Genomic DNA, 26960 nt, shown 5'->3' with positions numbered 1-26960 from the left:
CATAAAACTCCGGCCAATGAGCTATATTCATTCAACATGATTAGTAATTGTGGAAAAATATAGAAAGTTAAAAAATAAATATGTTCTGTTTATGGGGCGGCGTGGCGAAGTTGGTAGAGTGGCCGTGCCAGCAATCGGAGGGTTGCTGGTTACTGGGGTTCTATCCCCACCTTCTACCATCCTAGTCACGTCCGTTGCGTCCTTGGGCAAGACACTTCACCCTTGCCCCTGATGGGTGCTGGTAGCGCCTTGCATGGCAGCTCCCTCCATCAGTGTGTGAACGTGTGTGTGAATGGGTGAATGTGGAAATACTGTCAAAGCCCTTTGAGTACCTTGAAGGTAGAAAAGCGCTATACAAGTATAACCCATTTATCATTTATTTATTTAAACCGCTAATGGTAACATAAGCTAGCCTGTTGTATTCTTCCTATATTTTTTGCTTCGAAAAGGTAACTTTGAGAAAGTTGCAAACTACCTCTTTAATCGTCCATCCATCCATCCATTTTCTACTGCTTATCCCTTTTGTGGCCCCGGGGGGGTCGCTGGAGCCTATCTCAGCTGCTTTAAGGCGGTAGTCGACACCTCATCGCAGGGCCAACACAGATAGACAAACAACATTCACACTCTAGGGCCAATTTAGTGTTGCCAATCAACCTATCCCCAGGTGCATGTCTTTGGAGGTGGGAGGAAGTCGGAGTACCCGGAGGGAACCCACGCAGTCACGGGGAGAACATGCAAACTCCACACAGAAAGATCCCGAGCGCAGGATCGAACCCAAGACCGTCGTATTGTGAGGCAGACGCACTAACCCCTCTACCACAGTGCTGCCTCCTCTTTAATCACAATTAATTTAAATTAATCTACAACAACCCTGTGATTAATCTAAGTAAATATTTTTTATGTTTCACAGAGATAATACAGTTTAACCTCGATTTACAAACTTAATTGGTTCTTGAGGAGGGGTCGTAAACAGAAATGTTTGTATAGTGAAGCAAATTTCTCTGTAAAAAATAATGTAAATATCAATTATGGGTTTCAGCCTCGACAAAAGTGAAGGTTTGTACGCTTTGAACACAATATAAAGTGTGATACAGTACTGTATATCGAAAAACATAACAAGAGGGAGATGTATCAACTATCTCTTTCTTAACAAGCCAAAACGACGACAAGCCCAACTGTCCTATTTGCGCTGCTTTGCCAACACGCACACACACAAGTTCCTTTGATGCCCTCTCAAACAATCAGAAATCACTAAAATCCTTAACTTTAACAACCGTGTTGCTACAATAATGAACATTTAAAAAAGTTAAATCCACGAGATGCTGCATCTTCTCTTCCGCTGCAATAAAAAGTCTGCTTTGGCAGAAAATTAAAAACTGGGTATGCTGTGGTACGAAGCCCGCTTCGTCAATCTCTTCAATACGAGTTAGCACAAAATGGCTGCCAGCGAGACACAAAATGAATGAAGGAAGTGTTCGAACACAAAAACAAATGTGGCTCGCTCTAATTCGTATATCAAACAATTTTGCAAAACGAGAGGTTTGTAAATCCAGGTTCCATTGAATTGAATAAACATAAAAAATAAATAAATACAATTCAATTGACAAAGCAATTAAGCAATAAGGTATATTGTTGCTAATATAATATACTGTACATTATTCAGTCTTTTAGGCCATCAATGTGCAGCCAGCAGGCTTGATCATGAATGGCTGGTTGTGTTGTTGTAGTGTAAGATGTCACATCAGATACTTGCATCTTTTCTTGGTCCGCTGGCCTCCTCTCTAATATATCCTTATCATGTGTCAGAAGGTTTGCAATCAAAGTGCCCTCAGCTGCCTTTTGCACATTTGCATATAATTGGCGCTCAAGCAAAGAGCTTTTTATCCTTATTCGCGGTGTAATCTGCTCCCACTCGAATCAAAGCACAAACTCCCCCCGGCTCTTTTCTGCTTCACAGGACAGGCTCTCCCACCTTCTCCTGCCCTCACAACTTTCTTCCTATTGTACCGGCGTGTCACTCCTCGCTGCCCGCTTACTCCTCCGCTCTATCTCTCTTTTCTCCTGTGCCTCACCCTCGCTCCACCTTGCGATCGCGGTGTCACAGCGTTTATCTTTCTGCCTCCAGGAAAACATACTGTTCTCCTCCAGTGCCCCCTCCTCGCTGGATGCGTCAGGGTTTGAGTGCAAGAGTGTGTGTGTGTGTCATAGAATGTCCACTGGAGCGCTGAGTCAGCCGCTCAGATGCAGGACAATCTTCGAGATGATATAGAAGATGCTGACTCTCAGCTGCGGCAGATCAGAGCTGTGTGATAGCAAAGTGCTAACATGCAGCTTGCAGACTTTTCTCCAATGCGGACTTTTGCTGGATTCTGGACAAATGCTGGAAATGACTTTTGTGCACGGAAGACAATTTATGACAATAATGTCTGTGTACAGCTCCAATAATGGACATTGGAGTGTTACTTTCAAAGGCAAAATTAAAGTACTGCTGGAAACTGTATTGTATTGTATTGTATTATATGTATAGTACATGTTCCATAAAGAAAAAAACATAAAGCACCACCAGAATCAGAGATATTACAAGTCAAAGTGATGAAGCTTAGTGTTACGCTCATGACTTGGTGTAACTGAACATTACCCTATAAGATGAAGGCAATTGCATTTTATTGATATTTGAAATGTATTCAATGTTTATAAATGAATATTTAAATATACTAAATGTAAAAAAAGGGAATAAATATTCAAAATAAGATCATTAAATGAAATCTAGTTTGGTTACGCCATCATGAGCGCAACACAAGGTTGTAAAAGTTTCAACTACAATTCTAAATAAGATGTCAAAAGCAAACTGAAATCAAATACACACAGCTTAAAGATTGATCAATACCTATTTCAATTTAGTAATACATAAATATGCTGATTTATCAAAATATAAAATAAATATACCTGAACAGAACGCTCATGATGGTTACACCAAAAAGTAACGCTATGAATCGCGTTTTTCCAAGTTTTTGGGGCATTTTTATGCTATTTCCAAGCATCTCCTTTTTATTATCGTTGATTTTAAATGGTCAAACTAATGCATATTATATATGCATGCCCTAGTAAACAAAAAAAAAGTCATATTTATTTTGATTGTTACATTTTGAAGTACATTTGTGCAGGTGGGTGCGAATGTACCCATTACCAGAGCTGTACACATCTAATATATCACAGTTAATTGTGTCGTCATGTACACTATCAGGATGCATGAACATATAAACATATTAAATAATGCAGGGGGATCTTTGACCTCTGGGCCAAACTTTGAATGAAATGTTCTTATTCAAACGGGGATAGCAGATCCATTCTTTGTGTCATACTTGATCATTTCGCGATATTGCCATATTTTTGCTGAAAGGATTTAGTAGAGAACATCGACGATAAAGTTCGCAACTTTTGGTCGCTGATAAAAAAGCCTTGCCTGTACCGGAAGTAGCGTGACATCACGGGTTGTGGAGCACCTCACATCTGCACATTGTTTACAATCATGGCCACCAGCAGCGAGAGCGATTCGGACCGAGAAAGCGACGATTACCCCATTAATTTGAGCGAGGATGAAAGATTTGTGGATGAGGAAAGTGAGAGTGAAGGATTAGAGTGCAGTGCAGGACGCCAGGTTGTATCTTTTTTCGCTCTGACCGTAACTTAGGTACAAAGGCTCATTGGATTCCACACTTTCTCCTTTTTCTATTGTGGATCACGGATTTGTATTTTAAACCACCTCGGATACTATATCCTCTTGAAAATGAGAGTCGAGAACGCGAAATGGACATTCACAGTGACTTTTATCGCCAGGACAATACATCGGCGAAGCACTTTAACGTGATAGCATCGTGCTTAACTGCGGATAGAAACAAAAGAAACATGCCCCCGACTGGAATGATAGACCGAAGATCTATAATACTACTATTACTTCTACTCTCAGGAGACACTGAACTAACCCCTGGACCTGTAACCACACGGTTAATGCTGTCCCGCCTGGCAAAGCCTAGCAATGTTGTTGCTAACGACGCCATTGAAGCTAACTTAGCTACGGGACCTCGACAGAGCTATGCTAAAAACATTAGCTCTCCACCTACGCCAGCCCTCATCTGCTCATCACCACCCGTGCTCACCTGCGTTCCAGCGATCGACGGCGCGATGGAGGACTTCACCACGATCACCGGTGCGGTCGGCGGCCCGGAGACGGAGGAAGTCAACCCAGACACCGGTGAGGACAGCGGCGCGGCGGCGGACGGCGTTGTGTTACTGTAGCCAGCCGCTAATACACCGATCCCACCTACAGCTTTCTTCTTTGCTGTCTTCAGTGTTCATTAAACAAATTGCAAAAGATTCACCAACACAGATGTCCAGAATACTGTGGAATTTTGCGATGAAAACAGACAACTTAAGCTGGCCACCGTGCTGTTCCAAAATGTCTGCTACAATCCGTGACGTCACGCGCAAACGTCATCATACCGAGACGTTTTCAGCCGGATATTTCCCGGGAAATTTAAAATTGCACTTTATAAGTTAACCCGGCCGTATTGGCATGTGTTGCAATGTTAAGATTTCATCATTGATATATAAACTATCAGACTGCGTGGTCGGTAGTAGTGGGTTTCAGTAGGCCTTTAACACTGAAGTAGTTAACTTACTCTTGGTTTTAATTATATTTAAGAGCAGCTGACTGGGTGGTGCAGGGAAAACAACCTGGTTCTTAACACCACCAAGACGAAGGAGCTGATCATGGATTTCCGGAAGAAAAAAACAATAAACATCCAACCACTGTACATCAACGGGGACTATGTGGAAATGGTCTCTAACTTCAAGTTCCTGGGGATCCAGATTGAGGAAGACCTGTCGTGGACTATGAACACCTCAGTGACCATCAAAAAGGCACAGCAAAGACTTTACTTTCTGAGACTCCTCAAAAAGAACAACCTGTCACAAAAACTGCTTGTGTCCTTCTATCGCTGCTCAATAGAGAGTGTGCTGGCATACTGCATGTGTGTATGGTATGCCAGCTGCACGGCAGCAGAGATAAATGCACTTCAGAGGGTCATAAAAACTGCCATGAAGATCACTGGCTGCTCTCTCCCCTCCCTAGATGAACTGTACAGTGCCAGGTGCCTCAAAAAGGCCCAAAACATCATAAGGGACCCATCTCACCCTGGACATAAACTTTTTGAACTGCTGCCATCGGGCAGGAGATACAGGACAATAAAATGCCGGACAAACAGACTTAAGAACACTTTTTACCCGAGAGCAATAGTGTCGCTGAACACAAGACGACAATAATGACTGTGCATGTGAGCTGTGTGCTTGCTATTTTTATGTATTTTATGTATTTGTATCTATTTCTCTATGTTCTTATGGTTTTATGTGTTATGAGTTTGCACTAAATTAGTTTTGCTTACAATTTCGTTGTACAATGTACAATGACAATAAAGATATATTCTATTCTATTCTATTCTAAAAGCAGGTCAGATAGATAAGAAGGTGCAAGGCCATTAAGACATTTAAAAAACAATAATAGACATTTTAAAATGGACCCTGAAGCGGACGGTGAGCCAATTCAGCGACTTTAAAACTGGTGTAATGTGCTCCCGCCCTCTGGTCCCCGTCAGGACGCATGCAGCTGAGTTCTGTGATAATTGTAGACTTCAGAGAGCAAGCCATTACAATAATCTCCGTGTGCTAACATACATACTTGTATGTTTATTTAGGTACCGACTGGCAGGACTTCCAGGCGACTACCAAGAGAAAAACATCAGCAGCCCGGAGACCAACTACTGTTTGCTGAAGTACCTGATCATATGGACACAGTACCAAATCCAGGTGGCCGCCTACACCGGAGCCGGCCTGGGTGTCTACAGCAGCCCCGTCACTGAATACACCCTGCAAGGAGGTGAGAACACAATGCAGATGCACATTGTGTTTTATCATAATCGGCACATTTACAGGAAGTATAATTATCAGCGTCCATTGTACAGCATCTTTAGCCAGCAAGCATCAGTATTTACTTATTAGACTCTATTCTCTTGTTTGCGCTTAAGTGGGTTTTTTACACGCTTAAAGTTACACACGTTTTTTTCACTTATTCATATTCTCCTATCCAGCCTCCAGAAACGCCCACCCTGCGTAAGTTAGGCAAAAGTGCTTAAGTCTGAAATGAGGCCGACTTTGCAATGACACCTTTTTATGGCGTCACATTAGTACCAAAAATCCGAGCGCATAAAAACTGTTATCGCGCGCTGATTCTCCACTTTGTGCGCGCGCGCGACACCATTTTGCGCGCACGTGGTGCCTCTGTGCGCGCGCGCAGTGCCTTTCTGCGCGCGCGCCGTCTCGGTCTGTGCGCTTTCATTTTTCATTTTGGTACTTTGGGGGCGGGCATGCTTAGACGGCCCCTTCTTTCTAATTGGCTCTGAGCATTTTTCATATGAGCCAATCAGAAGTATAGCAGGGCGGGTCATCGTCAATATGTATCGAGATTTACAGAGGAAGAAGTGGATAAAAAAATGTTGGCTGAAAAAGAGGTAAGTTGAGGGACACAGTTATTTACATTATTGAACTGGTTTGGAGTGATTGTAAGGGTTTACTGACTTGTTAGAAGAATGGAGGCTCCACTGCTATCTTAGTTGAAAACATTAAATGCACTGCACATGAGTGTAATAAAAAAAAGCACCTGGACTTGCTAGTTCACACAGCATCCCTGCTGTTAGACATTCATGTGTGTTGTTTCGCTTGTTGCTTGTTTTATTACTTTTCTTCTCATCATAGTCGTAATACTTGTCAAGTATCCCGTTTTGGCCAGAAACATCCTGTATTTTACACCTCTTTCCTAGCCTGACTAGCCAGCCCATCTCTTTTGCATTCTGTGCGATTGCATTACGAAATTTGAATGTAAATGAAAAATTATGTAGGGCTGGTATGTTTTATTTATTTTATTTTATTAACACTGGTATGTTTTATTTGTTGACCTTCAAATTAAATGTGCTGTGACATGACATGTCATCGGTCTTACACATTTTGGTTATATACTGTTCTTCTGTATTCTATAGTAACCAATTTGCATCTTCCTTTTCTAAACAGAAATGCTGGCAGGGATGGAGAGGAGGTTTTTTGAGGGGGGCATTGATGGCAAAGTACCAAAGTACTCAATGACCGACTTTGAAAAATACAACTTCAAGTAGGTTGTAAAAAAAGGCAGACGAAGTGAAACTATAGCAAAGCTTTTCTTTACACTCTCTCATGCACACAGATACTCCTGTTATGAGAAGCATATTGTTTCAAAAATATTAACATTAATTGTTGTTATTTTAAACATCTTTCAGATTACATTGCTCGAATTCAAAAACCACTTTACTACACAATTATTAGGCCCAATGTGCAGGATTGTTCTATTAGTATTAGTTATTTTTTTATGTTTTATCATATCTTAGCTTATTTTTATGTTTTATCATATCTTAGCCTATTTTATATGGTCTTATTATATTTATATTTCATTTTTTTTGTATTTTATTTTGTTTTATAGTTTTTCATATTGTAGTTTATTTTTATGTTTGATTATATCTTATCTTATTTCATATTATTTTTGGACTTATACCTGATGTGTATTTTAATTATTTTTAATCCATTTATTTTATCATCTAGTGTTTCCTCAAAGAGCCCTCTGGATCTCCACGTCCAGAGGGTTCCTGTGATTGGCTATTGTCATTGTTGTTGTTGTTGTTTGTTTATTTTTATGTACATGTTTGACTGTCTTCATGGGGTGTGGGTGTTATTTCTCATTTTGTTTTTAACTATGTAAAGCACTTTGAGCTGCATTTTAAATGTATGAAAAGTGCTTTATAAATAAAAATGTATTATTATTAGTAGTAGTAATAGTACCCTTACAATCACTCCAAACCAGTTCAATAATGTAAATAACTGTGTCCCTCAACTTACCTCTTTTTCAGCCAACATTTTTTTATCCACTTCTTCCTCCGTAAATCTTGATACATATTGACGATGACCCGCCCTGCTATACTTCTGATTGGCTCATATGAAAAACGCTCAAAGCCAATCAGAAAGAAGGGGCCGTCTAAGCATGCCCGCCCCCAAAGTACCAAAACGAAACATGACAGCGCGAGGAGAGATCCCAGGAGTACACAGAGAGCGCACAGACCGAGACGGTGCGCGCGCAGAAAGGCGCCGTGCGCACGCAAAAAGGCACCGCACGCGCGTATGAAGTGGAGAATCAGCGCGCGATAACAGTTTTTATGCGCTTGGATTTTTGGTACTAATGTGACGCCATACCTTTTCTTGGGTTCTGTGAAAATCATGGAACATGGAGTTTTGCTGTGTTACAAATAACAGTTTAAATTTAAAAAGGCCGTATTCATCCAGGCAGTGTTTGTCGCCATGGCGATATAGCGCCTCTTCTTCCTGGCTGGACGTAACTCCAAAGATTAAACTTTGTTTAGTTGTTATAATCACCACCCTGATGTCATTTGGAGAGTTCTGTTGAGTCCAAATGTTTGTGATGCGTCAGGATAGGCTTAGGCAGCTGTTCTTGTGTTTGTGCTTACGAGGGGCAGCGTGACAGCTGACGGTTTGACAAAAGCTGTCAAAAAATCTATTTGAAGGGATTAACGCTACAATATGTATGTGCAACAGTTCAATAATCCCGGTCCAGATGAAATGCATTACACGTCCGTTTGTATACGCGCAGTCCCCACATTTCTTCTCTTACACTCAAGCAGAAGAGACAACAATCTGGATTTTGTTTTTTCATAGTTAATGTAGAGTGGCATTAAGGTCCTTTTATCTCATCCCAATTGATGTTTCCAAGTATCTCAATTAAAGTTTAGAATAGCTTTTTGGAAGTTTATTTTATCATTGTATTATGTGTGGTGTACACTGCACCCAAACTTCAAGTGCAATATAATGTTTCACCTTTATTTTGGACTTATTGCTGCCTCATAAGTGTGTAGGAGCAAAAGTACTTTCAGACTTTCATAATTTTTGACTTGTCTTGGCCTGTTGCCACAGGTCATGTCTTGCCGTGTCTGGGTTATAGTTCTGTTCTGCTCGGTGCCTCCCTTGTTTACTTTACTGTTGCTAGGAGCTCTGAATGTACACGCTGGCCGCTGTTTGGTGATTTAGGATACACACCTGCTGCATATCCCAACCATATCTCTTTTAATACCCGTCTGGCCGTTTACTCGGTGCATGATTATTGTTGGCTACATGCGACTGTTATGATTTTCATGTTTGCCGTTGGCGATTGTTGTATGTCTGATGTTCGCTCTACGCCACTGTTCTACGCCGCTAAAAAATAGTTTGCTTATAATAGGATAGGATAGGTGTTTATTGTCATTGCACAAGTACAACGAAACTAATAACAACATCGCTAATATTTAGATAATATTCAGGTCACGATATGTATATAGAGTATTGTTGGCGGGTTTTGGATGTTTATTTGGAGGGTTTTGTGGGCGAAATAGAGAGCTCCCATTGACTACATTGCTATGATTTTTTTATGTACCGTATTTTCCGCACTATAAGACGCACCGGATTATAAGGCGCACCTTCATTGAATGGCCTATGTTAAAACGTTGTTCATATATAAGGCACACCGCATTATAAGGCGCATAGAATAGACGCTACTGTAGAGGCTGGGGTTACGTTATGCATCCCGTAGTTGCGAGACCTGTTGTGGCTCAATATTGGTCCACATATAAAGCGCACCGGATTATAAGGCGCACTGTCAGCTTTTGAGAAAATTTGAGGTTTTTAGGTGCACCTTATTGTGCGGAAAAAACGGTATTAATTTATTTACGACTTTGAATGCATAAAAAAAGATTAACATGTGTTCATGTCTCATATAAGGATTGTGAATGATAGACAACACATCTCTCGCTAACTTTTGCGTATTTCCAGTATGACTAAAGTGTAACTACTGTGACGTCAATCTGCGGAAATTACAGAAGACGTTCAGAGTAGGAAAAAAAATTCTTTTTTTTTTTTGTCATAAAGACATACAATCATGTGTGCTTACGGACTGTATCCCTGCAGACTGTATTGATTTATATTGATATATAATTAGGGTTGGGTATCGAGTATCGAGTATCGATTGGAACCGGGACTAACTTTCCGATTCTCCCGGAATCGTTCAAAAGTTTAAATTTCGATTACTATTTTCGATACCAGTCCGCCGACCGGAAAAAAATATGTCCGCCGAACCGGAAGAAGAAGCCGCTGAACACCAACGAAGAAGTGCCCACCGCCGGAAGTGTTAGCATAGCCGAGCGAGTCAGTCAAGCTCAAGTATGGATAGCGGGCGTCGGCGGTCGAAAGTGTGGCTTTACTTTACAAAAAAAAATGAAATAACCGCAAAATAACAGAGCTCCATGTCCATCAAGAAACGAGTGGAGAGAGAGCTGCAGATGTACCAGGACGTTCTACCGATACTTATGTCTGACGACCCTGCTGCATGGTGGTGGAACCAACAAAAGACTTATCCTTTGCTGTCATATCTCGCTTTCTCCTATTTATGCGTTTAAGCTTCTTCCACACCCAGCGAACGTGTATTTTCCACAGCAGGAGACACTATCTGTCCAGAACGCTCACGCATCCTGCCTGAGAAGGCGGATATGGTCATTTTCCTAAACAAGAACTGTCTCTGATTTTATACTGTACCTGCTGCTAATCTGGACTGGGTTTTGCAAGTTGTTTCTTATTGTTTATTTGCTTTTCTGCACCAGGTTAGCCCATCAGTGGGAGCACGGTAACATTTTTAAGTACCTGCAGCATCATACACTTGTGTGTGTAAATGTGTTTTCATGAGGTTTCCTGCAGCATCATACACTTGTGTGTGTAAATGTGTTTTCATGAGGTTTCCTGCAGCATCATACACGTGTGTGTGTAAATGTGTTTTCATGAGGTTTCTTGCAGCATCATACACTTATGTGTAAATGTGTTTTCATGAGGTTTTCAAAAATAAAGCTCTCTTGAGGAAAGTGTACCCCTGGGAAAATGTATTCATAATTTATAATATTTATATTCAAGTTCATAGATTTGATATTTATATTCTAGTTGAAAACAGCCCTGTGAGGAATTTATAGTAAAGTTCATAAAAAGTTAATATAATTAAAATTGATGGAGAATGTCAGACTATTTCATTCAGAAAGACTGTAGGTTAGCTAGCTCATTTAAAATATCCAAAACTTTTTTTTGACCCTGCCTCTTAAAAGAATCAGAATCAAGAATCGTCAGGAATCGGAATCGAAACAAAGAATCGGAATCGGAATTGGAATCGTTCAAATTCAAACGATACCCAACCCTATATATAATGTATATATTGTTTTTTTTATGTTGATTTAAAAAAGAAAAAGAAAAAAAATATTATTTTTTTTTAAATTTCTTGTGCGGCCGCGGCCCGGTACCAATCGGTCCACGGACCGGTACCGGGCCACGGACCGGTACCGGGCCGCAGCCCGGTAGTTGGGGACCACTGATTTAGAGGAGTTATCTCATCCGCTAAGAAGTTTTACCAATGTTTTCCGATGTTGTAAAAATGTGTAGAATATATTACATTTCAGCATTTCTGTCAATGAAGAGTTGTGTCAGCCTGTGACACATTGTCATTTTGATAGTAGTCTAATATAGCTAATATGACTATTTGATTATATCACTTATAGATGATCTCCTGCTGGCCCCACTATGGACTGGACTCTCACTATTATGTTAGATCCACTATGGACTGGACTCTCACAATATTATGCTAGATCCACTCGACGTCCGTTGCACCGGTCGCCTAGGGAAGGGGGGTATCCCCTCCCAGGTCTCTCATTGTAATCCCATTGGGTTGAGTTTTTTTCTTGCCCTGATGTGGGATCTGAGCCGAGGATGTTGTTGTGGCTTGTGCAGCCCTTTGAGACACTCGTGATTTAGGGCTATATAAGTATTTTTGCAGCTCCAGACAAATAACTTTTGGTATTTTTGGTCCAATATGGCTCTTTCAATATTTTGGGTTGCCGACCCCTGGGTTAGGTTGTCATATTTCAGCCCAGCGTCACTGAGTGATGCACTTGCACTTAATCCGATTATGAAGCGTTGCGGAACACGCGCGTTGACTTGTGCCTCATTAATTATTGTCATGTGGTTTAGCGGGCGTGGCTGCAGTCGAAGGGACGTATTCCCCTTTAGCTGCACAGACTTGAGTCGTACTTGAATAGCGTTCCTTCCCTTCTGTCTAGCGGTCAGGCATACGTGCATACTCCCATTTCCCCGGAGGACAGAGTTTAGTCTTTTATCTGGATCTGTGCGCCGTGAGGGTTAAGAAGCCAGGCCCCACGAGTACACTCAGGAGGGGAAGGAGAGCATCTTTAGCATCAATTAATCTCCCTCGCTTTCTCTCTCTCGCTCTCTCACTCGCGTTCCCGCTGTCTCTCCATTCCCTCCAAACCCCCTTTTCTCGCCACTTTCTCGGACCGCTCTCCCCCAGTGCTCTTCACTATCCTCGTCTACGGGCCACTTTAGCTCCACTGTAAGATATAAAAGGGCATTCCCATCATGCAACAGTGCATTATCACACTCCAGCGTCCCCTAGCTTCGGCATAAACCTCTTACGGTGTAATCGCCGTAACATTTGCGCGAGCTTCTTCCATAGGACCACTCTGGTCGAAGACGTGAGTTAAATCTTCTCTTCAGTACATGTTTGCCACGTTCCCTTCGAGTGAAGTAAATAGAAAAAAACTGACATTTAAATGGTACGATCTTCAATACTTTCACTATTTCTAACATCCTCCAAACCAGCCTAGTGCATTACAAAACAAATAATTTAACTTGCTAATAGTCAACATTTTACTTGTCACTCTGAGCCTGACGCAGCTTTGCAGGATTTTTTTAATCAGTATACAAGCCGGTATTGCCTTTAAAATTGTGTCCAAACGGTAAGCCCACAAATCCACTCAGTCATGCCCAGTTCCTTGAGGTCCCTGATTGGAACTCGGAGCACATTATGTGTCCTTTAATGAAGCCTCATGGGGCACATTAGCCATGTACTATGACTCTTCATCCGCTTCATCATTTGTAGGACAATGCCATGCAAAATGAATGAATGCTGAATTAAAATAGCTTTAATGGGAAATCCATTGCAACCATTATGCAGCATTTGCAAGTCAAGCGCACTAAATGTACTGACTTTCAACTGAATGTCTGTCAAATATTATGATGGATTAAAAATGCTTAGCTTAATCAAACTTCATGATAGATATGTAAAGTTTACATTCTTATGTGTGCTATATCAAAAATGGGGCGGTTAATTGGTTAGATTAGTTTAATCTTGAGTAAATCGCATTATACATTTTTAACTCATAATTAATACGAATAGACATTGTTTACCTTCAGTAAGTGTACGAGGACTGCAACAATTAGTCGACATGATGGACAATGTCAATTACAAAAATGTAAAGATTGTCAAGATTGGCTTACTAAAATGTGAATTGATAAACCTTCAGGAATTTTCATGTTTACACTTTTATTCTTTAAGTTAAATGTTGCAGATAAATAACCGTAACAGTACTGGATAAAAACACTTATTTTGAATGCAATGTTTATTGGACATATTGCACTTTAAGTCTGTTGATTTTTTTTTCACTGTGGTTATATATATGTTGAGTAATAAGGTAAAACCATTAATTTTCTTAGTAATGTATGTTTATTTTGTTACAATTAAATGGATAATAATAGATTAGAATAAATGTGTCAACTCAATATCAAACTAAAAACATCTACAGCAGATCAAAAGCAATTACCGTATTTTTCGGAGTATAAGTCGCTCCGGAGTATAAGTCGCATCGGCCGAAAATGCATAATAAAGAAGGAAAAAAACATATATAAGTCGCACTGGAGTATAAATCGCATTTTTGGGGGAAATTTATTTGATAAAACCCAAAGGCAATTTAAAATAAATAAAGAATAGTGAACAACAGGCTGAATAAGTGTACGTCATATGACGCATAAATAACCAAATGAGAACGTGCCTGCTATGTTAACGTAACATATTATGGTAAGAGTAATTCAAATAACTATAACATATAGAACATGCTATACGTTTACCAAACAATCTGTCACTCCTAATCGCTAAATCCGATGAAATCTTATACGTCTAATCTCTTACGTGAATGAGCTAAATAATATTATTTGATATTTTACGGTAATGTGTTAATAATTTCACACATAAGTCGCTCCTGAGTATAAGTCACACCCCCAGCCAAACTATGAAAAAAACTGTGACTTATTGTCCGAAAAATACGGTATAGTTAGACTCGTCGACTAATCAAAAAAAATAATCGCTGACGAATCAGTTATTAAAATAATTGTTAGTTACAGCCCTAAAGTGTACCTTATTGAAATGTAAGCACAACATTGGACTGATTGATTTTTGATTTATTTAAACAGCTCAACTCAAAATGGACACAAAAACTATTTTACAGAGACAGACGCACCTTTGGTCTAATTCAGTCCTATGGAGTTCTCTCTTTCTTGCATTTGGGGAAAAAAAAAAAAAGATGTATGTATGTATATATATATATATATATATATATATATATATATATATATATATATATATATATATATATATATATATATATATATATATATATATATATATATATATATATATATATTTAATGTTAATATTTGGTTACATGTCCTTTGGCAAGTTTCACTGCAATAAAGCGCTTTTGGTAGCCATCCACAAGTTTCTGGTTAAAGTTTGAACCACTCCTCTTGACAAAATTTGTGCAGTTCAGCTAAATGTGTTGGTTTTCTGACATGGACTTGTTTCTTCAGCACTGTCTACACATTTAAGTCAGGACTTTGGGAAAGCCATTCTAAAACCTTAATTCTAGCCTGTTTTAGCCATTCCTTTACCACTTTTGATGTGTGTTTGGGGTCATTGTCCTGTTGGAACACCCAACTGCGCCGAAAACCCCACCTCCGGGCTGATGATTTTAGGTTGTCCTGAAGAATTTGGAGGTAATCCTCCTTTTTCATTGTCCCATTTACTCTTTGTAAAGCACCAGTATATATATATATATATATATATATATATATATATATATATATATATATATATATATATATATATATATATATATATATATATATATATATATATATATATATATATATATATATATATATATGTATGTATGTATGTATGTATGTATGTATGTATGTATATATATATATACACACACACATATATGCATTATGTATATATACATATACACACGTACAGTATATATATATATATATATATATATATATATATATATATATATATGTATATATATATATATATATATATATATATATATATATATATATATATATATATATATATATATATATATACACATATATATATATATATATATATAAATGTAGCTGTTATATATATATATATATATATATATATATATATATATATATATATATAAAATAATATGTTCATTCAATTTTCTCCACTAAGTCTCCCTTTGTCTCGTCACTTGTTTGGGCTTTGGGGACAGAAAGCAAGCCCAAATAAGCAATCACATGTTCAGAAACAAGCCCCCTGAACCCCCTCCCCCCAAAAAAGGTAGCCTGCGATCCACAAAATTTACACGCGACTTTAAAAAAACAAACAATCATTCATTCATTCAAACTAAATATAGTGTTTGTGTGTTTGTGTTTGTGTGTAGTTCCCACAGCTCCCCCGCAGGATGTTAAAGTCGTTGCTCTCAACTCGACCACCATCCACTTCACTTGGAACCCCCCACCTCAGCAGTTCATCAATGGCATCAACCAGGGATACAAGGTAAACATGCCCACTGATTAACAATAACATGATGACTACGTGCAGCTACATTGTCATAATGGTCTTGTGATGCAGTGGACCAAACTGAAAAACTGTCAGAAATGATGATAATCATTTGATACCTAATCACTATGCATTGCTTCAGCAGTTTTACTGTATAGCAGACAGCTTATGGTAGAGAAATTCACATTTTATTCCTGTAGTCAACATCTGTGGTGTTGTGTCATGTGACAAAACTGCATCTTTTTGGTTGGCCTTTTAGGTGTTCAGCCTAAGGCCCACCTGTGCAATAATCACGCAGTCTAATCCGCATCTTGACATTCCACACCTGTGAGATAGATGGGTTATCTCTGCTAAGGGGAAGTGTTCACGAACACGGATTTTGACAAATTTGTCAATGATAATTGAGATAAATGGGTCCATTGTGTGCATAGAACACAATTGTGGATTTTCAAATTCAGTTCATAAAAAATGGAAGCAAAAACCAAAATGTTGATCATTTATGAGTGGGCAGTGCTACCCAATATGAATGTTTCATCAACAACCTCCACAGAAATTAAAAACTAAAACCACATTTCAATGCAGACAATGCAGTAGCAGCAATATTTTAATAACACTGGGGTCATTCTTTAGTCTGACAAAAGTCCTCCCCAGTCAAGGCCTAATTATGCAGCAGACTCTGATTTGTAAAGACATTTTATACCAAGGTTACATTAGACTGTCGTTAAAATGCAGAGGATTTCATTTAACCCGGCAACAAACAAAAGTTTAGTCAGATGGTTTTCTTATGGTGAATGCAAAAACATAATTATGTTACAATGAATGCCTTGATTCAATAGTCACTGGATCCATGGTCTGCAAAAGACAAACGTCTTAAAAAACAACACATAGGCAATAGCTGTATTTGAAGTTTCATGAAAGGTCAGCATCCTCTTTCTACCTCAATAAAATGTCGGTTTCACTACTCAACTATTGGTGTGAAACCTGTGCGTGTTACACTTGCTCTTCTGTTTACAATGATCTCATTAGCGGTGTTAATGCTGACTCGGCAGTTTGCGCCTTATAGCTATTACAACAGTGGTTCTGTTGCCGCTGTGTCACGCAATATGCTGCACTTTTTTTAAAATGTTGCCTATCGTTTACAATCATCATGAGAGACAAGACGACAAAAGGTTTTTGGGGTTTTTTTGCATTCCAACGTGTAAAAATTGGCTCGTTCTAGGTGGCTAGCAATGCAGCTAATGAGAGCAATCATTTCTACCTCTAAATCACTTTTTAAAAATTCATTCAGAAACCGTCAACAATACTTAATTTACGTTTTGGAACCTGTGTAATAACCAAACTGTAGCGACATTGTTATTGTAAGAGCGAACAATGAGGAACTCTCTTTCTAGCGTACTAACACTTCGGCGTGCTTCACTATTACTTGTAAAAGCTCATTACGAAAAGAGATAAGCTAGTTTCTGCGTCAGTACGAAATACGTTTGAGTTTGTCATGCACATCACTGTGAGAAGACAGCAATCTGTACTGACTGAAAAACATGTACAATAGTAGTACAATATCTATGAAGTATTAGCCCAGATTTCATGTTTTGTTTGTACACAGCTAGCCAGACAGCGTATGTACTGTAGTTGTAATAACACGCATGACATGCTGAGTTGTTCATGATCGATGTTAAAATGTGACTCACTAGATGAACAGTTTTGCGGTTGGTCCAGGTGGCCGGGTACGTTTTTACCGGTTTCTTTTGGGTAGGCACGCCATTTATGTCAAAATAGCTTGTTTCCAAATTTCACATTTGCAGCTTTGTGTCACGCTGACCTCACTCTCTCGGCTTCTGTCTGCTCCAACGTTTTACTCACTCTTCGTGCTGGCTTCTAGAAGCTGTAGTTCATCTTCCGTTCATTCAGCTTCAAAAAGTACAAAGTTGTGAATCCTCATTTGTCCAAAAATAGTCGTCTTCGTTGTCAGTTACCAAGTCTGCCATGATTAGAAAACACACGTGTGTTTGTTTACGGAAGTAGGAACACACATTTGTTACCAGAAGTCAGACATGCGCTGCTATGGAAACGGAAATCAATGCGCAGTACAAGTCAGTCCCGGAATTGATCAAAATGATCAAAATACAGTAAATATTGAACATATTACATATTGTTATGAACAGGTCTGTTGGTACATTATATATAGATTCGCAGTGTGTATGCAAAATGTTGATGGGGGGGTTTTGAGTTTGTTTTAGCCACATCGTCCAAGCGTTTATCATCTTTTAAAACCTATTAAATAAAAAAAGACATGTGTTCTTGTCTCTCGTAATGATTGTGAACTATAGGCAAAATTCCCCCAAAAAGTGCAGTTCCCCTTTAAAGACCTTTCCACTTTCAGTTTAAAAAAATGATGTTACATACCGTAATTTCCGGACTATAAGCCGCTACTTTTTCCCCTCGTTCTGGTCCCTGTGGCTTATACAAGGGTGCGGCTTATTTACGGCCTGTTCTTCTCCGACACCGACGAAGAGGATTTCGGTGGTTTTAGTACGCAGGAGGAAGACGATGACACAATGATTAAAGACTGACTTTTCATATACCGGTAGGCTGGTTATTTTGATAACGTACAGGCGAGCACTTTGTATTACTTTGCACCGTTGTATTATTTGTACGCTGCACGAATGCTGTTCGCCATGTCAAAGATGTGAAAGTTTGATTGAATGATTGAAAGATTTATTGTTAATAAATGGGACGCTTTGCGTTCCCAAACTGTCATCTCTGTCCCGACAATCCCCTCCGTGGTAGCAGGAACCCCTATATACTACGGTAATTACACATCAAAACCCTGCGGCTTATAGTCGGGTGCGGTTTATAAATGGAGCAATCTGTATTTTCCCCTAAATGTAGCTGGTGCGGCTTATAGTCAGGTGCGGCTTATAGTCCGGAAATTACGGTAAATAACAGCCTCCCTCATTATTGTCTGCTTCAAATGAATGCCTTTTTGCGGTTTAGGTGAGTAAAGCCCTCACAATAATTACAACATTCACAGTATATACTCTGAAATACCAACTTTAGTAGGGTGCATACCTAGAAAACACTACAGTACACTTTTGTATGTTCCGATGTTGTAGTCCTTTATAAAAACAACAAGACACCAGCAAGGGATTTTAGAATCAGTCCAGCCTCTGTGAGCTCTTTGTGTCTGTGTTGCTAATTAAATGACATTCATTAAAAGGGGATATAAAGCACGTCTTCATCTGATCTCTTGGCCCCCATAGATGAGTGATTGCACACAGTACGTTCAATAAGTTTGATCCAAACAGTGGGAGAATCAAAGCGTCAACAGATTCCCTGTCTGTTGGGAATGTAAATCATCACATTATGTTACATTCATCATTCGGACAGTTAAACAATATTTGCCATTTATTTCAAAGTGTACAACAATACAGCGATGACATTTGAAATGAATCTCTATTTACAACTAGAGATGGGGATTGTTTACATTTTAACCGATACTAGGACCAAATTGTTACTTACGAAACAATGCCGGTCATTAAAGGCCTACTGAAATGACATTTTTTTATTTAAACGGGGATAGCAGATCCATTCTATGTGTCATACTTGATCATTTCGCAATATTGCCATATTTTTGCTGAAAGGATTTAGTATAGAACAACGACGATAAAGTTTGCAACTTTTGGTCGCTGATTAAAAAAAGCCTTGCCTATACCGGAAGTAGCGTGACGTCACGGGAGGAAGGATTCCTCACAATTCCCCGTTGTTTACAATGGAGCGAGAGAGATTCGGACCGAGAAAGCGACGATTACCCCATTAATTTGAGCGAGGATGAAAGATTTGTGGATGAGGAACGTTGGAGTGAAGAATTAGAGAGGCAGTGCAGGGTGTATCTTTTTTCGCTCTGACCGTAACTTAGGTACAAGGTCTCATTGGATTCTACACACTCTCCTTTTTGTATTGTGGATCACGGATTTGTATTTTAAACCACATCGGATACTATATCCTCTTGAACATGAGAGTCGAGAACGCGAAATGGACATTCACAGTGACTTTTATCTCCATGACAATACATCAGCGAAGCTCTTTAGCTACTGAGCTAACGTGATAGCATCTGGCTCAAATGCAGATGGAAACAAAATAAATAAAACCCTGACTGGAAGGATAGACAGAAGATCAACAATACTATTAAACCATGAACATGTAAATACACGGTTAATAATTTCCATCTTGGCGAAGCTTAACAATTGAAGCTAACTAACTTAGCTACGTAGCTAACGTGATAGCATCAGGCTCAAATGCAGATAGAAACAAAATTTTAAAAAAAACCTGACCGGAAGGATAGACAGAAGATCAACAATACTATTAAACCATGAACATGTAAATACACGGTTAATAATTTCCAGCTTGGCGAAGCTTAACAATTGAAGCTAACTACGGAGCGGCGGCGGCCGCGGGCGTTGTAGCTTTCGACGACACCCCAGCCGCCATCAGAGTCGGCAAGAAACATATATTTCCCAAAGTTTCGTACGTGACATGCACATAGCGACACGCACGTACGGGCAAGCGATCAAATGTTTGGAAGCCAAAGCTGTACTCACGGTAGCGCGTCTGCTATCCAGCTCAAACACAACACAACCTCCTGGTTGTGTTGCTGCAGCCAGCCGCTAATACACCGATCGCACCTACAACTTTCTTATTTGCAGTCTCCATTGTCCATTAAACAAATTTCAAAAGATTCACCAACACAGATGTCCAGAATACTGTGGAATTGTTCGATGAAAACAGAGCAGTTTGTATGGTGACACATTGGGTACGAATACTTCCGTTGCCGTCGTGACGTCACGCGCATACGTCATCATACATAGACGTTTCCAATCGGAAGTTTAGCGGGATATTTAAAATTGCACTTTGTAAGTTAACCCGGCCGTATTGGCATGTGTTGCAATGTTAAGATTTCATCATTGATATATAAACTATCAGACTGCGTGGTCGGTAGTAGTGGCTTTCAGTAGGCCTTTAAACAATGGAAAATAAGTTTTAATTTACAAAAAAAGAAAAGTCTACTCGGCGAGCAGTCCAACCTCAGTTGGTCTGCACCACTCCAAAGCACAATTCATCCTCCGGGCTAAAACAACAACCAAACAGCGGACATTTATCCATGAAAATATGGCGAAGCTGCCTAATAGTGTGTTATTTTTCACTTTGCTCGGTCTTGGGACTTTACAAACTGGATGATCGAGCATTAGCCTTGCTCAATGGGTCTCACACAGACATACATGTCGCCTGCTTTCAACTCTGACCTCCTCCAAGCCTTTTTGGCTTGGTCGACCACCGCTGGTTTTCACTTCTCGGAAGAAATTACTTGTCAGAATACAAACAATTGAGCAGAAACCGTATCTGAAATTTAGGAGTGCACAAAAAAATCAATTTATATTATTCCTAATTCTAAATAGATTCATAATTTTCAAGAATCGATTGGAAAAAAACAAAAAAAAAGTTGTTTTATAAGAATCAATTTTAAAGACCTTTTTAAGACATTTATCTCCGTGCAACCAGAATGCGCCTTTCTAAACTGTAACCTGTTTAGAAAAAGTTGCACTATAATTATTATACCAAATAATAATGGGGAGAATCGGTTTGACTTGAAAAATCGTGTTCAGAATCAGCATCAATATCAGAAATACATTAATAATCCCAGAGGGGAAATGAACATTTTCAGCACAATCCCATTCAAGAGCAGACAAACATTACAGGGAGACAGAACAGGACGGTTCTGCCAACTTCTGGCGCCCCTTACAAAAAAGGTGAGAAAAAGGTCAACGCTGAGGAAGTGGGCGGGGCCCCTGGAGAGGGGGTCCAGACTGAGGCCAAGGGGGAAAAAACCTCATAGCCATAGCACACATAAACATGTGTGTAAGAGGGAAACATCAAAGAACACAAAAGACATTGGATACATTAAAAGAGCAGAGCTGATGCAACCAGTCACTTCTACACACAGCCACAAAAGTAAAACATCAACCAAAAAAACAAAAAACGTATACACTGTGGTGGCCTCTGCGATGTTCCACGCCATTGTCTGCTGGAGTGGGGGGAGCATGGCCAGAGACAGGAGCAGACCCAACAAAGCAACCAAGAGAGCCGACTCCAACCTCGGCCGCCCACCAACTCTCGGCCAGTGTCCAGTCTGCATGGATGAGCGAGGATACGTCCAAGGAGACCGAGGTGTCCGATACCTGCTCATTCAGCCAAGACACTGTGAAGCTTGTCCGTCCCGGCGCTCCGCAGCCCTGTCTCTTCATCCGCATCTCCTCCAGTCTCTCCAAACGGACTCTGGTGTGGTTCAATCAAGAATAAGTTCTGAATCCAATCGTCAGCGCAAAAATTCCAGTCGGATCGACCCGCTAGGTGCCCAAATATTCACACCCCCAATGAGATTGCATGCAAAGATTTAAAAAAAAAAAAAGGTGACAGTTCAGTGAAAATTGTTTTGTGGAGAGGGCCAAAACACCAGACGGCTTCACGGGGAACCCAAAAGATAACAGCGTGTGGTACAAGATCTAGAGTGATGCCAAGAGCATGGTAACAAATATATCTCAGTATCTTGGCAAGTTATCTCCATCAGCCACATTGTATGCTTTGTAGCAGCAGTACCATCTGTTGTGCAGTCAGTCCACTCCACTATTAACGTGTCGTTTTGCTCACAAAAAAGCAGCTGAGCTTCCAAAGGTGAGGCTGGACTATTACATGCTTCCTGAAGCTGGCCCTTGTGGCAGCACTGGGATTTACGTCCTGCGTGTGGCGTGCACTCTTCTCTTCTCTGAACTCTCTCTCGGCGCACCCTTTTTTTCACACCGGTCCGGGATCGACGTGTAACTATAGCAACAGCAGAACCGAGCCCTTAAAAAACGTGGACTCGCATCAGCTGCTTAGGGTGCCAAATCAGCAGTCTTTTTACTGCACCCAAACTGTACTACTCTGATAATAAACTACAATAGGAGCGCTTATCTTGCCATGGCAGACTGGGCGCAGTGCGGCACCATCGGGCACGGAGAAAAATGGCGGCGTGAATATGTCTGGGTGTCACTGGCGTTCTCCCTAAATGGAGGTCAGTGATACATTTAAGTTGTTGATTGGGGTCCTGCTGCAGAATTGTAATTAAGATTGCACGCTAATTGAACAGCGTTTCTCAAGATGTCTTCATTCGGCTTCTAGTGTTGATTTTAGGGTTGAACATTTCTAATCATGGTTATTGTGACCAAAATGATCAGTTATCATTATTATGACCATATTGTTGAATGTACTCGAAAAGTACTCATACACACACTGAAATCTTTTAACCAAGTCTTATTACAAAAATTAAATAAACACAATATACGCTCTTGGCAGAAGAAACATTAATTATTGTTCTGGCTTCGCAAGAGCCATAATTTCTTCGGAGTGTTTAAGTATGTTAATCTTCTTCCGTTTAGTTTTTTAAAGTGTTTTTTTTTATTTTTCTATTTTAATTTTTTAAATTATTATTAAATCAACATAAAAAAACACAAGATACACTTTCAATTAGTGCATCAACCCAAGAAACCTCCCTCCCCCATTCACACTCATCCACACTCACTCACACAAAAGGGGTTGTTTCTTTCTGCTACCAATATTCTAGTTCCCACAACATAGACAACACATCTGCAAGGGACACAGTCCCTGAAGCACACATGATTGTATGTGCTGCTGGTCCACTAACATTTTCATTAATTACTATTTTTTTTGTAATTGTTTTTATATTGTTTTACTTTCTTTTTTATCCAAGAAAATGTTTTTAAATTATCTTATTTTATTTTATTTTTTTAAAAAGGACCTTATCTTCACCAGACCAGGTTGTCAATGAAATTAGATTTGTTTAAAGGGTTTTTAAAACCAGGTCCAGTCCAGATAATGTCCAAGTCGGGCTCAGCAACACACACCTTCATCCATGTACACTGAAAAATTAGGGAACACAACAGATTGCATATAATTTATAAACAAAATTACATTTTCAAAATAAGCATTTATGTACAGTCCAGATCAGACCTGGGCATTCTGCGGCCCTTTGTGCGTCCCTGTCCGGCCCGCGTGAGGCCATATATAAATTACAAAATACATTTTAAAAAGTATCTATGTCGAGTGTGCAATACAACGGTGCTGCTTTTGTTTTGAAAATCGTTATTTGTATTACTTCCGTGTGGACGTATGCGCGTGCGTGATTGTGAGTGAATGTGAACAGCTGCAATCATTAATTTCAAAATAAAGTTGAAAAAACATCTATGTCGTGCGCGCAATACAACTGTGCTGCTTTTATTTTGAAAAGTATTATTTATGGGCGTGTGTCCGTGTGTAACCTGCGAGTGAAGGTGCACATGCAGCGACAAGTGATGCACGGTTTACACCCGAGACGCTAAAAAGAGAAAAGTTGATGAAGAATGGCGTGTTTTCAACAAGACATGGACTGCAAAGCAACGTTCCCTCTAAGGTGCGTGCCTGCGCAATTGCGCACTGCTCAAGCGTCTGCTGCGCGCAGCAAATATATGCCGCGCACCAAATCAAATCCCATCTGAATTATAAACAAAATAAACATATTTATTCTATGTAATTTTGCAATGCAACTTTGAGTGACAGTGACAACAAACGGCCCTAACGGTGTTCGTCAACACCGTTCAATTGAACACCGTTCAATTATTATAACGTCTATCGAGATGCTTCAAGGACAGGAATTATATTGATCACTTTATTGAGCAAAACTGTTTATATTCGGACATAACCACACCAAAAACATGAGTAAAACAATTCTATCTCGAAAAACTAGTCATTTTCTGCCGTACAAACCAGGCCAAAACCAACTTGTCATCTGTCACCAACACGCATAGCACTAAACCACTGGTGCGTTTATGGCCACACAAAAAGTCGGACAACTCAAACACCACACAAAGTTACACTATGACTCCTCAGTCATACGTGTGCTTATTTTACTGTCATTTATTATTAATGTTAATTTATTTATATTAGTCATGGAATGCTGTTACACACACTATGTTGAAGTATTACTATTATTATTTATTATTATTATTATTATTATTTATCTTACGGTATATTTCAAAAATAATATTGAGCAAAATGTAATTGAAATATTGTCGATGTGGCCCTCCAGCAGTGCTCGGGTTGCTCATGCGGCCCCCGGTAAAAATTAATTGCCCACCCCTGGTCCAGATAATGTCCAGGTCACTCAAATTAGGGAACACAACAACAGATAAAGTGTTTTTTAATGATGAAGGCAAAACAATAGTTGCACGTCCAGTTTATGTGGTTCATTGGTCCGTGTAGAGATGGATCACTCTGTCCCAAGAGAGAACAGTAGGTGTAACGTGCACATTGAAATGACTTAGTTGCTCAGACAGCAATGTGTTTATAAAAGTTAAATTGGGGTATGTCATCTCTTAATGGGGGGAGACGTTAATGTCGCTTGTATTCATGTTAGCATTTAAGCTAAGCATGCTTGCTTCTCCAGTAAATGAGTACTATCCCCAGTGTTGAGTTTATCGAAGTGCTGTTACCAATGCTGATTTTAAGATCATTTTGATTTAAAACGGTAATAGTAACTGTCATGAGATTTGCTGCAATTTTTATTAATTTACATGCTAACGATTGTACTTTAGTGTTGTCCCGATACCAATATTTTGATACCGGTACCAAATTTATTTCGGTACTTTTCGAAATAAAGGGGACCACAAAAAATTGCATTAATGGCTTTATTATAACAAAAAATCTTACGGTACATTAAACATATGTATATTATTGCAAGTCTGTCCTCAAATAAAATGGTGAACATACAAGACAACTTATATTTTATTAGTAAGTAAGCAAACAGACTCCTAATTTATCTACTGACTTATGCAGTAACATATTGTGTCATTTTCCATTCTAACATTTAGTCAAAATTATTAAGGACTGATTGATTGAAACTTTTATTAGTAGATTGCACAGTACAGTACATATTCCGTACAATTGACCACTAAATGGTAACACCCGAATAAGTTTTTCAACTTGTTTAAGTCGGAGTCCACGTTAATCAATTCATGGTAGACAAGTGGTAGAAAATTAATTATTAATCTATTTGTTCATTTACTGGTAATATCTGCTTACTTTCTCTTTTAACATGTTCTATCTATACTTATGTTAAAATATAATAATCACTTATTCTCCTGTTTGATACTTCACATTAGTTTTGGATGATACCACAAATTTGGGTATCAATCCGATACTAAGTCGTTACAGGATCATACATTGGTCATATTCAAAGTCCTCATGTGTCCAGGGACATATTTCCTGACTTTATAAACATAAAGTAAGTGTTTTGAAAACGAAAGAAGATGTTGTTATGCCAAAAAATATCAATGTAATCATAGTAGTATCGACTAGATACGCTCCTGTACTTGGTATCGTTACAGTGGATGTCAGGTGTAGATCCACCAATGGCGTTTGTTTACATTTTGACGCCGGTGAGCTACGATGTGTAGTGAAGCATGTTTAGTTATTCCTCGTCCTGCAGGGATGATACTTGTAAGAAACTTACTTTATTTGTCGCCATGGAGACCAGGATTAGTGATTTAGAAGTAGCTAAAACACTGCAGACTGGGGCTGGACTTTAGCTGCTAGCTCGCTAGCCATGTCTTAAAGCACCTCTTCTTGAGGGCGTTTCAGTGTTAAAACTTCACCTTTATCGTCAGTTTTTAAGCCAAAATGCGTCCGTTCTCCCTTTTCTGTCTACATAATGTGTCTGATTGTAAGTACTCCGTGATTGTGCGCTGCGAAACATGCTTGTCGACGACGGGGGCGTGGGGGTGTGGGGGACCGGTACTTTTCAGAGGCGGTATAGTGCCGAATATGATTGATTAATATTGCGGTACTATACTAATACCGGTATACCGCACAACCCTATTGTACTCATGTGAAATATTCCTCCAGAAGGGACACGCGCTCAAGGAGACACAATTACATTCCCATATTTCTTGTTGCACACATGAAGAAGTTACATGAATTCCAGTAGGGT

At 39.4% G+C, this 26960-nt stretch overlaps 1 protein-coding gene across 3 annotated transcripts in view; it reads left to right on the top strand.

Annotated features, from left to right (window-relative positions):
- Positions 1-26960, top strand: part of LOC133634106 (protein sidekick-1-like) — a 962694-nt gene that overhangs the window by 811749 nt on the left and 123985 nt on the right. For all 3 annotated transcript variants that reach the window (XM_062027111.1, XM_062027112.1, XM_062027113.1), the window contains 2 exons: positions 5751-5932; positions 15768-15883. In XM_062027111.1, coding sequence (XP_061883095.1) covers positions 5751-5932; positions 15768-15883 — 298 coding nt within the window. The remainder of the gene's footprint in view (positions 1-5750; positions 5933-15767; positions 15884-26960) is intronic.

Source organism: Entelurus aequoreus, linkage group LG18 (assembly GCF_033978785.1).
Source record: "Entelurus aequoreus isolate RoL-2023_Sb linkage group LG18, RoL_Eaeq_v1.1, whole genome shotgun sequence".
Lineage (NCBI taxonomy): Eukaryota > Metazoa > Chordata > Actinopteri > Syngnathiformes > Syngnathidae > Entelurus > Entelurus aequoreus.
This window is presented reverse-complemented; position numbering and strand designations above follow the sequence as displayed.